Below are 13,489 nucleotides of genomic sequence, written 5' to 3' on the forward strand. Positions count from 1 at the left end.
GCAGTTCTACAAAGACAAAGGGTTTTTGTTTACTGAAGAAGTGTAAGAAAAGAAGATAGGGAAGTTAAGTACCAGGGGGCAAAATAAAGATTGGAAATTATGCAGTTAAAATAGATAAAAACAACAATTCAGGGCAGAACACATTCTCTTAATATTTTATAACATCTGGCAAAAAGTAAGAGATTTTAAGAATCTCTGATTAATATCTAGTACAACAGAATTGACTATGCTAAATGGAAAAATAAGACATTATATCACATAAAGCCCAAATTACATATTTTAATTAAAGTCTAAAATAGCATAATTTTTAGAATGTGAATTACAGAAATAGAAAGAATAGTACTTGCAGAGTTATTTCTCCAGGATGAGCAATTAAATGGTTGCCGTTAGTTTTCTGGTAACAATTTATCCTTACTAAGTATGAGTTACATGTTTCACAGATATTATATTTCTTAAGATTAGGGAAAGTATTGGTCAATATTTGGGGATATACTATAATTTATACGTGGTTTGTGGTATTATAATGCTTGGATGTTCTATATGAATTTAATATGAATATAAAATAAAAAGAACTATGTAGATTTCATAAATTAAATAATATAATCATCCAAATAATTTACACACAAACACACAAGCATATAAAACCAAATCAAACCAAACCCATTGCTGTCGAGTTGATTCCGACTCATAGCAACCCTATAGGACAGAACAGAACTGCCCCATAGAGCTTCCAAGGAGTGCCTAGTAGATTTTAACCGCCGACCTTTTAGTTAGCAGACGTACCTCTTAATCACTATGTCACCAGCATTTCCACACAAGCATATATGTGTATGTGTGCACACACACACACACACACACACACACACATACATATATGCATGCCAAGAAGAGCATTAGTCAATCAGGGAAGGCAGATTACCACCGGTTTATGAACAGTGTGGGACCCTGGTAGTGCAATGGTTAAGAGCTTGGCTGCTAACCAAAAGATCCATAGTTTGAATCCACCAGCTGCTCCTTGGAAACACTACGAGGCAGTTCTACTCTGTCCTCTAGGATGGCTATAAGTTGGAACTGACTTGATGGCAATGGTTTTGGTTTTATTTTTTGTTGTTTGTTTGTTTTTGGTTTATGAACAATGTGTCACCTTATAGGCTGCCAACGATGCAGAAAGCATCAAAAGAAGATGGAAGGAATACACAGAATCACTGTACCAAAAAGAATTGGTCGACATTCAGACATTTCAGGAGGAAGCATATGATCCGGAACTGATGGTACTGAAGGAAGAAGCTCAAGCTGCACTGTAAGCATTGACGATAAACAAGGCTCCAGGTGTTAACAGAACACCAACTGAGATGTTTCAACAAACGATGCAGAACTCAAAGTGCTCACTCGTTTATGCCAAGAAATTTGGACAGCTACTTGGCCAACCGACTGGTAGAGATCCATATTTGCGCCCTTTCCAAAGAAAGGCGATCTAACAGAATGTGGAGATTATCAAACAATATCATTAATATCACATGCAAGTAAAATTTTACTGAAGATTTTTCAAAAGTGGTTGCAGCAGTACAGCAACAGGGAACTGTCAGAAATTCAAGTGGGATTCAGAAAAGGATGTGGAAGAAGTGATACCATTGCTGATGTCAGATGGATCTTACCTGAAACCAGAGAATATCAGAAAGATGCTTACCTGTGTTTTATTGACTATGCAAAGGCATTACACTGTGTGGATCATAACAAATTCTGGATAACATTGCAAAGAATAGGAAATCCATAACACTTAACTGTGCTCATAAGAAACCTGTACATAGATCAAGAGGCAGTCATTTGAACAGAACAAGAGGATGCTGCATGGTTTGAAGTCAGAAATGATGTGCGTCAGGGTTGTATCCTTTTACCATACTTATTCAACTGTATGCTGAGCAAATAATCCGAGAAGCTGGACTATATGAAGAAGAACCCAGCATGAGGATTGGAGGAACACTCATTACCAACCTGTGTTATGCAGATGACAACATTGCTTGCTGAAAGTGAAGAGGATTTGAAGCACTTACTCCTGAAGATCAAAGACTACAGGCTTCAGTTTGGATTACACGTTAACATAAAGAAAACAAAAAGCCTCACAAGTGGACCAATAAGCAACATCATGATAAATGGAGAAAAGACTGAAGTTGTCAAGGATTTCATTTTACTTGGATCCACAATCAACATCCATAGAAGCAGCAGCCGAGAAATCAAACGATGCATTGCACTGGGCAAAACTGCTGCAGAAGACCTCTTTATAGTGTTAAAAATCAAAGATGTCACTTTAAGGACTAAGGTGTGCCTGACCCAAGCCATGGTGTTTTCAGTTGCCTTATATACATGCGAAAGTTCAGCAATGAATAAGGAAGACCAAAGAAGAATTGATGTCTTTGAATTATGGTGTTGGTGAAGAGTATTGAATATACCATGGACTGCCAAAAGAACGAACAAATCTGTCTTGGAAGAAGCACAGCCAGAATGCTCATTAGAAGGGAGGATGGGAAGACTTTGTCTCACATACTTTGGACGTGTTATCAGGAGGGACCCGTCTCTGGAGTAGGACATCATGCTTGGTAAAGTAGAGGGTCAGCAAAGAAGAGGAAGGCCTTCAATGAGATGGATTAACACAGTGGTTGCAACAGTGGATTCAAGCATAACAAGGATAATGAGGATGGCAAGGACCAGGTAGTGTTTTGTTCTAGTGTACACAGGGTCGCTATGAGTCGGAATTGCCTTGACGGCACCTAACAACAACCTGATCTTGCCTTTCTATTTGACCTATTTCCTAAGTAAAGACATTACAATTAGATAGACCTGGGTTAAGATCTTAGCTTCAACTTTAATTAGTTTTATGACTCCGGCAAAGTGCTCTTAACCTCTGCTTCCTCCTCAGTCCAATACAATACTAACCTTGAAGTATTACTGTGAGAATTAATGAGATAATGTGTGAAAAGAATAGATCTCAATAAATGACAGCTATTAGACATATAGTTACAACATAAACAACAAAAATATTTCCATTTTATGAGCTGGAATTGACTTGATGGCAACAGGTTTGGTTTTTTTTGGTATAGAATGAGATGGGCAATAAAGGGAATATATGGGTCCGTATTTGCCTACTTATAGTACATTGAATGCATGCTCCTTGCCACTTCATTGGGGAAATAACAATCTCTTTTTGTATTTAGTTCTTAATATGTACCACAGGGATAATAGTGGCATTTACTTTATTCCATTATCAAGATTAAACAAATTAATACATATATAAGTTGTCTGGCTCAATTTACTCCATAAAATAATTTCATTCACCAAGAGCACATAATATAGAGTGCTACATTTTCAAGTCTTGATTTTTCTCAAACATTCTGATTTCATCACCTTAAATTTATTTTAAACTTAAATTAATTCAAATTGCAAAGGGATAATCACAAGAAATGATAAAACATATAGTAATTCTAAATGGGGGAAACATCACTTAATTTTGATAGTTCAAGAAAATACCACTGTGAGTAAGACACTAATCTTATCCTGAAAAACAAATAATCCAGTAAGAAAGCAAGGGAATAAGGACACTGTAAGGAGTACAGCTTTTGCAATCTTTTTCTTGCACTATAAAAACAATTTTTGTACATTTAAGCCTACTCCTCCAAGAATCTCAATGGCAGGTCTATGAGTTTTTTCTTTTTTTATCTTTGTATCCGCCAGTATGCCTTGCCCCCAAACCAAACTTGATGCCATCGAGTTGATTACAACTCATTAGCAGCCCTATAGGACAGAGTAGAACTGGTATAATAATTACAGAAGCAGACTGCCATATCTTTCTCCTGTGGAACGGCTGGTAGGTTCAAACGGCTGACATTTCAGTTGGCAGTCACATGTTTAACCACTGCTTCGGGGAAATAGGCATTAAATACATTTTTATAAAATATTTTAAGAAACCCATAGGTAAATAAATTTAGTTCTTACTATGCATGTAGCTTTGTTTTCAACACACTATCTCATTTAAGTAATGTAATCTTAGTTCAACATTAGAATGTCCTTAAAGTTATTTTTGCCCTGTATATTATTTTTCATTTTCTACAATCCTGATTTTATTTATTTATTTATTTTATTGTATTTTAGATGAAGGTTTACAGAACAAACTAGCTTTTCATTAAATAGTACACATATTGTTTTATGACATTGGTTAACAACCCCACGACATGTCTACAGACTCTCCCTTCTTGACCTTGGGTTCCCTATTACCAGCTTTCCTGTTCCCTCTTGCCTTCTAGTCCTTGCCCCTGGGCTGGTGTCCCCCTTTAGTCTCATTTTGTTTTATGGGCCTGTCTAATCTTTGGCTAAAGAATGAACCTCAGGGGTGACTTCATTACTGGGCTAAAAGCGTTTCTAGGGGCCATACTCTCGGGTTTCTCCAGTCTCTGTCAGGCCAGTAAGTCTGGTCTTTTTTGCAAGTTAGAATTTTGTTCTACACTTTTCTCCAGCTCTGTCTGGGACCGTCTATCGTCATCCCTGTCAGAGTAGTCAGTGGTGGCAGCTGGGCACCATCTAGTTGTACGGGACTCAGTCTGGTGGAGGCCGTGGTAGTTGTGGTCCCTTAGTCCTTTGGACTAATCCTTCCCTTCTGTCTTTAGTTGTCTTCATTCTCCCTTGCTCCCGAAGGGGTGAGACAAGTGAATATCATAGATGGCCGTTCACAGGCTTTTAAGACCCCAGATGCTACTCACCAAACTAGAATGTAGAACATTTTCTTTATAAACTATGCTATGCCAATTGAGCTAGATGTTCCCTGAGACCATGGTCCCCACAGCCCTCAGCCCAGTAATTTGGTCCCTCAGGGAGTTTGGATGTGTCTATGGAGCTTCTATAACCTTACCTTGTATAAGTTGTGCTGGATTCCCCAGTATTTTATACTGTCTTACCCTTCACCAAAGTAACCACTTATCTATTGTCTATACAATCCTAATTTTAGATCACTGGTTTATCTTACTATCAATAACTTTATACATAAAAATCTGGTTATTATTATTCATTTTCTGTATATGCCAAGTACAGTGGTGTTGTAAAATAAGTTCTATGTTAAGGGTGAATGACTAGCTATAGTTCACCATCTTATAAAGAGTACTATTTACTAATTTAACTTTGCATTCTCAAATATAAAAATATACTTAAATGACTAAAACACACACACACACTTTCATAACAAAAAAAAAAAACTTGTTGCCCTTGAGTTGATTCCGACTCATAGCACTTACATATACACTGTCAAATATACTGGTATATTAAGACCTTAATCTTTACTAGTAAGTCAGTTAACAATTATTTACTGAACATATACTACGTTCCTGGCATGATACTAGGTTCTGGGAATTCAGTAGGGAACAAGTAGAGTCTCTGCCCTTAAGGATATTACTATCTAAATGAGTGTTACTATCCTTTGCTGAGAGCACAATAAAGTCACATTCAATCAAAATTCTTGTTAATTCTTTTTGGAAATTAGCAAATAAGACAAAATAAATTAATGATAAACTTCATTTTGCCACAGTTTTGTCTATACTGTTCCCTTTTAGTCCCTCCCTCTTAACATTCCTTAGTTACATGATCATTTTGAAACCTGATCTCCTTGCTTCGCTCTTTTACTATAGCCCATGAACTGCTTAATTCCTATTAGAAAGTTAGCCTTTCTCAGTTTCTACCTGACTTAATTCTTGGCTATGGAAAAATGTTACCAATGCAGTCTCAAGTTATTTTATTCATGGAAATAAAATCAACAAACATTTATTGAATGCTTAGGACATATCTGACACTGTGCTAGATGTTACAAAGAGCTACAGGATGATTCTTATCCCTAGTTGTGGCTCTACCTTCACAACTAAATTAACCTTGTTTGCTTCAGCTTGCTCCTTCTTTTCTCTATGAAATTGAATATCCATAAGTAGTATAATCATAGGAATCCGGTAGTATAATCACAGGAAAACCATCCTTATACTCTTAGCCCTTGGACTTCTTACCAGCTGCTTTCCACCAGCACTTCTATATTCAGAGCTCAACCTCCCTGGGGAATGCTATACATCAAAACCAATCACACATCCCCTTTCCAAAGTAGCTCTTCTCAGTCTTGCCACCAATTATTTGCACTACCTCTAGGTTATTGACCCTGCATGTTTTCAATAAACCAGTAACCCTCAACTTGCAGATGATGTTCTTCACTGCAGTACTGAACTCTAAACTTCCCTGAGTACTTGCTAAATTCCAAAACAGATCACCAAATTCTAAAATTACTTCTGTGCATGGGGCAACAGTAAGAACAAAACAAACTACAAAAACAAGACAGTCATTACTGGTTCGTACTTATGTCAGTCATGAGGGAAATCACAATTGCTAAATAGGAATAACAATAATCAGAACCCAAATCCAAACTGAGTAAATCATGGTAACGCCTCACTATTTTTTATTCCATCCTGTAGCTTCCAAGCAATTCACCTTCTTTTTCTTTATCTTCTTCTTTTAAAAGGAGTTGGCCTCACACTAACAAAAGTTATCAACACTTAGCCCACACGGCAGGTTTCCTCAGCTACTTGCTTCCTTATTCACCAGTTTCCTCAGTAGTATTCCTCTTCTATCTGCAAGCGACACCATCATGCTCCCCTTTCTTAAATTAATTGACCCTTGCCTTTTGCCGTTTTCGCTCTCACCTTAAATCAAATATTTTTGGCTCATACCCTTGACTAATACAAATATGTGCAAGAATAAGCAGGAAATATTAAGTACTTTGTACCCAGCAATTTGCTTTAAGGTGAAATGAATTTTCCACAGCCAAATTTTCAATTAAAGCTCCCATACTTGGAGCATTTATGTCCCGTCTCCTTAAGGCTAACTGCTTTGTTAGACCGTAGGAGATTAAAAGTTTCTCGTCGCTATGAGTCGAACGGACTCGACTGCAACGGGTTTGGTTTGGTTTTATTCTCTGACGCCACCCTCCTACCGCCCCATTCCCACAGAGCCCGTTTATCTCACAGCTGTTTTATGGACAATGTTGCCCTCTAGTGGCTTGAAAGTTTCAATTTGGTAAACTGTCCCATATAACATTTATATCTCCATGTATATGTAAACATTATTAGTTAACTCATTAATTTGTAATAGAATTTAAATATTTAAAACATTGTTTTATTTTATTCCGAAAATCAGATCTACCGCCGTGGAGTTGATTTCGACTCATAGCAACCCTACAGGGCACAGTAGAACTATTCCGTAGAGTTTCAAAGGCTGTAAATCTTCAAGGAAGCAGACTGCACATATTTCTCCGGTGAATCCGCTGGTGGGTTTGAACTGCGACCTTCTGGTTAGCAGTTGAGCACTTTAACCACTAAGCCACTAGGGATCCTTTTTTATTTTATTAGTGAATAAAAATTTTAAATTATAGCCATTATTTTAGACAGACTCAAAAAAGTTAATAACATATCACAGATTGATAGGAGTAAAAAGCCGGGAGAAGTACAGGAAAATTCTCCAGGCTACAAGAAGAAAATCCAAGGTGGAGTCTTGAACGACTTTCTCACAGCTATAAAATGACATTAAGTGCTACATCATCAAGCTACTAAAAGGAAAACAAAACGTGAGAACTGAAGAGGATCCCACTGATTTTCATGTTTTCCACCTTTAATCGTACCTTGAATGTTTCTAATCTGCGTATGTGTTGTGAAGGAGAATGGGGTAGAAGAATGCAGGATTTAAAGCTCTTCATAAACTATTCAAATTTCGAAGGAAAAAAAAGGTTTGGTTTCATCAATCCATTATTCTGATAAAACAAAGGCAAAACAAAAATTCAACACAGACAAAAAACCTCACACAGTAGTAAGAATGCAATTCTGTTTACTATCGTGTTATTAGAGGAATAATCCCCATAAGAATTATACAATTGCCATTTAGGATTTTTACCTAACATGTCATGCTTAATGACTGCTATCAAAATGTGAAATTGAAGATGTGGTTGTAACTTGGATATTCTTTTTCTTATGTTACCCTATCAATGCACCCTTGTGAATAATAAAAGGAGGTTTGATTTTTGCCTGATAATAATTACGTCTAAATTTTGGCCATTAAAGCAATGATTTTTATGTGTGAGTCAATATTCCTTAAGGAGGCCAGTGGCACAATGGTTAAGGCCTCGGCTGCCAATAGGAAGATCAGCAGTTCGAACCCACTCAGTGGCTCTGCAGAAGAAAAGACCTGGCAATCTGCTCTCCTAAAGATTTACAGCCTAGGAAATCCTACAGGACAGGTCTACTCTGTCCTATAGGTTCACTGTGAGTCAGAATCAACTTGACGGCATGTGACAACAACATATATCCCTTACTGAATCCATTGTTAACACATATGACTTACTATGCTAATTTATCAAAAAATGTACCCAGTCTACAAAACAAAACAAACAAACAAAAACACTCTAAGAATTAGCAAGAGAGATCTGTATAACCCCAGAAACAGATTCATACTGGAAGTCCAGCAAGGGAAGCTATTGCAAAACTGTACATATCTAAAAGAAGGAAACCTAGAAAAATTTCTTGAACATAAAGGTTGTTGTTGTTGGTTACCATCAAGTGAGCTCCTACTCGTGGAGACCTTAAATAGGTACTAATTATTTGTTGAACATTTGTTGAATTAGTTCTTAAACCACTTCTGATATTTGACCTTGTCCCAGGAGCTTCAGAAACTATTATTGTTCTCAGAACAAGTATTCAAAGAATGTTTATTGATACGGTAGAAGATGAGTAGAAACATACATCAAAGCAATAAAAGAGTTTACCGAACTACCCCGATTTACTGTACTAGATTCCAAATCCCCAGGGCTGAAATAGAGTCCCATTATTGTTAGGAATTTGTAGTTAATATTTCACCAGGGTTACTGCCACTTGGCATGTAGTTCACAGAGCCCTGAAGCACATAATAGGAGTTAACAAAACAAGAGTGCTGCAGGAGCACAGAGAAAGTTGGAAAAAACAGAGCATTTATTTATATTCTTCTTAAAAATACTTAAAATGTCAATATTTTAAGGCTGAAAAACTTTTAGTACACAACAAAAATACATGTAATAATTATTTCTAAAAGATGAAAAAATTAAGATATCATTAACACCAAAAAAGGAAAGTTGAACATTTCTAAATGTAAAAATTTATCACCAATAATTTATCAATGTCTCGTAAGTGATGTGCCAACAAATATCATTTATTCCTGGGAAACTAAGAATATTTTGGCTATTCTTACTTCTATTTTTTAAAATATATATATATACATATATATATACACACATACACATACACACATTATGTCCTTAGAAGGCTGCTATGAAGTAATCCTTAAAATTAATAAATAGAAAAATAGTAAGTTTCCTACATACTCTTTGTGTACTGACTTAAGCTAGAACTATAAGTATACATTTCTTGCTCTTCTCAGGAATGACGGTATTTTATGGAAACATATCACTGACAATAAGATCTTTATAAAAGAAACTAATAAGCAAAAAAATCTCAAAACATTAATAGATCATGTTACTTGTATTGAGCCTATGAATCCATGAGTAAATACATATAAGGTTTTTATAAAGCTATTACATTTATAGAAACAATAAAGTAAATATTATAAAGTAAATGCAAAACTATAAGAAAAATGCAAATAATTTTAATAGTTTTAATTAGAGATGTAATATCCTAATAACCTGCTATTTCTTGCCCCCTGACATCTATAAACTACTCCACATAGTAAGTAATTATGCTAAAATGATTGGAGGTGTCCAAAGAAAGACAATTGATGTGAAGAGCAGCCTGGCAAGTGGGATAGAAGAAAAGAAGCCGTTGAACATTTCCCAAATTCTGCAAAATCGTAAAAGACATGAACTGTGCTCCTTTTCCAAAGAGTCAAGTTGCAAAGTCTTCATAATTAATATCTATGCAACTGAAGAATTTATATAAATGGTTTATTGAACAACAAGGCAATTGAAAAACATACGAACGAATAAGCACATGAAGCAGATGCTCTTTAGAATCAACACTCTCTAAACTAAAACAGCTTAGAAACAAATTATAACACAGTTCTTAGTGCACAATAGGTACAATAATCAATAGTGAAGTAGATAAGAAGGGAGTGAAAAAAGCATTTAAGACTATAACAAATCACTTAATGTAATAACATAATTTTCCCTAAGTCTTCTTAAGTTTTTTTTTCCTGAGTCATTACTATAGATATATTCATACTGAAGCATTCATTTTTGTTCATATTAAATACAATTTGGCAAATATGTCTTAAAAGAATTGATCTTCAGCATCACACACACATGGTTATTATTCTTACAGCATTGATTACCCACCTTTCTTTTTCCTTAACTTATTTGACTTCATTTTCTGAGCTCTCTTCAGCATTTGCTGAGCAGTAGAGATATCCTTAAAGCCCCTATTAAAAGATTAAATTTAATAAGAGTGAAACAAATACATATAAATATATATATCTGATTATATCATACTAAAATAAATTAGAATTCCTATTTAGGAAACTTTAATTGAATCAGATGATTAGTTTTTTAAAAATTGATAAAGTTATTCTTGAAATCTTGAACAACATATTAGTCTCTATTTCTTAGTTTTTTAGTGTAAAATAGATCACATACCATTCTTCTGAAATTTTTTCTTCTTTTTCAGATTTTAGCAAACTTTTTCTACTGGTCTTTGATTCAGATGTCCAAGATAAAGTTCTATTTTCTGATCTGGCAACAGGAAAAAAAACAGCTTTAATTGTATCAACACAGGTATATCAGCACTTTTTAAAACTGCAAGCTATTTATGTGGTCTCATATATGGAAATAAAATCCATTTGAGTTACAGAAAAATCTTTATCTTGAAAAGTAATAAAAGTCTCCCATTAATTTTAAATGTTTACATTTCAATTACTTAGAGCATATTTCAATCCTTTTATCAAAAGAAATGCAGTGCTGAATTTTTTATTTTCATCCTTATCTCTTCCTATACAGAAGTATTTAAAGGTTCACTTTTTTTTCCAACAATTAATTACATTATTTCACTGACATTTAAGACTTTCAGTTGCTTTACTGTACCTACCTGTCACATTTTTCTTACACTAAAAACTCCATAAAATCACTGATATTTTTCAACATAAGATGTTCTTCCATCTTCTAAACAAGAATTCAGACTTAATTTCATCATTTTGCTACATACTTTTGTAGGGAATGTAACATTCTTGTCATTCGTGGGTAAATCCTCTAAAAGAATAATTTAGCTTACCTGCTATTAAGTTGTGTGTGTTCTGGTGAGAACGTATTTTCTTTCTCATTGCACAGCCATGCTCGAGCTGGATGACTTGGTAAATTAAGTGAAGTGTCATCATATTTTAAGGTTCCAGAGTACTTATCAGAAGGAAAATGTAAGGTAAATAAGAATAAATTTAAAAATTCTAGCATTTATATTACATTTACATTTATATTACCAAGTAGCCTTCTAAAGTAATACTCATTATAAAAATTTAAAATTGTAATAAAATAAAATCTGGGAAATAAACACATAATATCCTTTGATGTAGTGGCAAGAGATATGCTTTTTGGTATAGTCTGCATGCAGAAAATGATTAATTGCAAAGATCAAAAAAAAAAAGCTTAGAAAACAAAAACTTCAAAGATTATCAAATAAATAACAGATATTGCAGTTCATTGACCTCTGACTGAGAATCTTCAGCTGCTGCCCTCTTAATGCATCTTTTTGTGTTTTTAAAGTGCTGTCAACTAGTGATTTTAGTCTACTGCCAAATATGCAGCTGAAGCACATCTTTTTAAATTTTTTTTTGCTACTGTGAAATAAAGTGTTGAAAGAAATCCAAAATAAAGAAAAAAAATTAGAAGCAAATGAAAGAAAAGCTACATGAGAAATTACATCTGGGGATGAGGAGGAAGTCAGAAGCTTCTAAAAGTAATTGTGTTTTTCAAGTCAATAAATTATATTATTAATCACTGCAGCATAGCATAACCTTAAGAAACGAGCAAACATCGAACACTAAGAAGTCTCCCTGACATGTTACCTTTGGCCAGGGCAGCTGGTTTGGTAGAAGCTGTGTTTGTGAAGGGAAGCGGGTGGAATCTAAAGCTAGCCATTCTTTCTCTAAGGCACCCTGCACAAATAATAACATGAACATGTACACAATTTAGTATTTTAAGTTTTACAAAGTATCTTTCAAATTGTCCTATATACTACAAATATTAAGAGAATATATCAGAATTTTTATTTATAAGAAAATTTGTTCTCTGCAACTGTAAGATATGAAATGTCTCTTTAATGCAAACATACTAAAAAATGGGATGACTTTCCATTCTGAGTCCTGGATAAAGGAACTTGAGTGCTATAAAAAATAAGTGATGCAGATTGAATGACTCCTTGTTCAGTATATTTAACTATTTGATAACTATGACTCTGAGGCAACTGTAGACATAATAGATGAAAAAGATATTTTATCTCTTTATAATGCAAATTATAATATCAAACCTCATTATTAAAAATTACATTATTTTAGTATATTAGTATCATTTTTTCTATAAACACTATCAGATAGTTTTTCTTAATTTTTTTTCAAATTTTCACAAGTTTTCTGAATAGAAAGTATTTTGTGGCAATAAATAAAACAATATAAGAAACATGATTCCTTATATCATCTGTATTTAATTCAACTGTTTAAATGACAAAAATATGTATTTAAACTTTAACTTGAAGTTATTCTATTTTAAATCCTTTTTCTTTACATCTTAAAACATCTTTCTTCCATTTATGGAATTTTCAAATTTATTATATTCTTCTACAATGAAACTCTACTAGTCATACTGGTGTATAATTTAGAATATAATTATCTAAATTTTATTTGCTTAGATTACTAATATTGCTTAGGATAAGCTTCTGTGCTCTATAACGTTTTTTGAATCTTTATGGAAAAAACTCAGATTTTCAATTAATCTGTTTTTTTTAAAGTTCTAAACTGATCAAGCATATTTATGATTTAAAAACTAGAATGATTATGTTCTCAGGTAATGCAATTTTCCACTTAACCAATTTCAGTGTTCACTCTTTCGTGACAACCTTTGGAAAGATCACGTAGGATGGCAGGATTGATGCATCCTGACTACCAGCTAGCAGTGCAATGACAAACTTTTCCTCATAGCATTTAGTCTTTGGAAATTTAACCAAACTCACATTATTTGAAAATCTATGTGACTAGGATACGTCTACTCAGTTGTTTGGAGCCCTGGTTGCACAGTGGTTAAGAGCTAAGGCTGCTAACCAAAAGGCTGGCAGTTCAAATCCGCCAGCTGATTCTTGGAAACCCTATGGAGCAATTCTACTCTGTCTTACAGGGTTGCTATGAGTCAGAATCGACTCAACAGCAACGAGTTTGGCTTGACTCAGTAATTACAAACATTGTC

General features: G+C 34.4%; 1 protein-coding gene across 1 annotated transcript in view; it reads right to left on the bottom strand.

The window, feature by feature from the left end:
- The window catches only part of LRRIQ1 (leucine rich repeats and IQ motif containing 1), a 235,094-nt gene that overhangs the window by 91,674 nt on the left and 129,931 nt on the right, over positions 1 to 13,489 (bottom strand). Inside the window, exons 18-21 of the mRNA XM_004389266.2 lie at positions 12,100 to 12,189; positions 11,313 to 11,434; positions 10,682 to 10,777; positions 10,385 to 10,467 (exon numbers count right to left, since the gene is read on the bottom strand). Coding sequence (XP_004389323.2) covers positions 10,385 to 10,467; positions 10,682 to 10,777; positions 11,313 to 11,434; positions 12,100 to 12,189 — 391 coding nt within the window. The remainder of the gene's footprint in view (positions 1 to 10,384; positions 10,468 to 10,681; positions 10,778 to 11,312; positions 11,435 to 12,099; positions 12,190 to 13,489) is intronic.

This window comes from Trichechus manatus, unplaced genomic scaffold (assembly GCF_000243295.1).
Source record: "Trichechus manatus latirostris isolate Lorelei unplaced genomic scaffold, TriManLat1.0 scaffold00238, whole genome shotgun sequence".
NCBI classification, from domain to species: domain Eukaryota; kingdom Metazoa; phylum Chordata; class Mammalia; order Sirenia; family Trichechidae; genus Trichechus; species Trichechus manatus.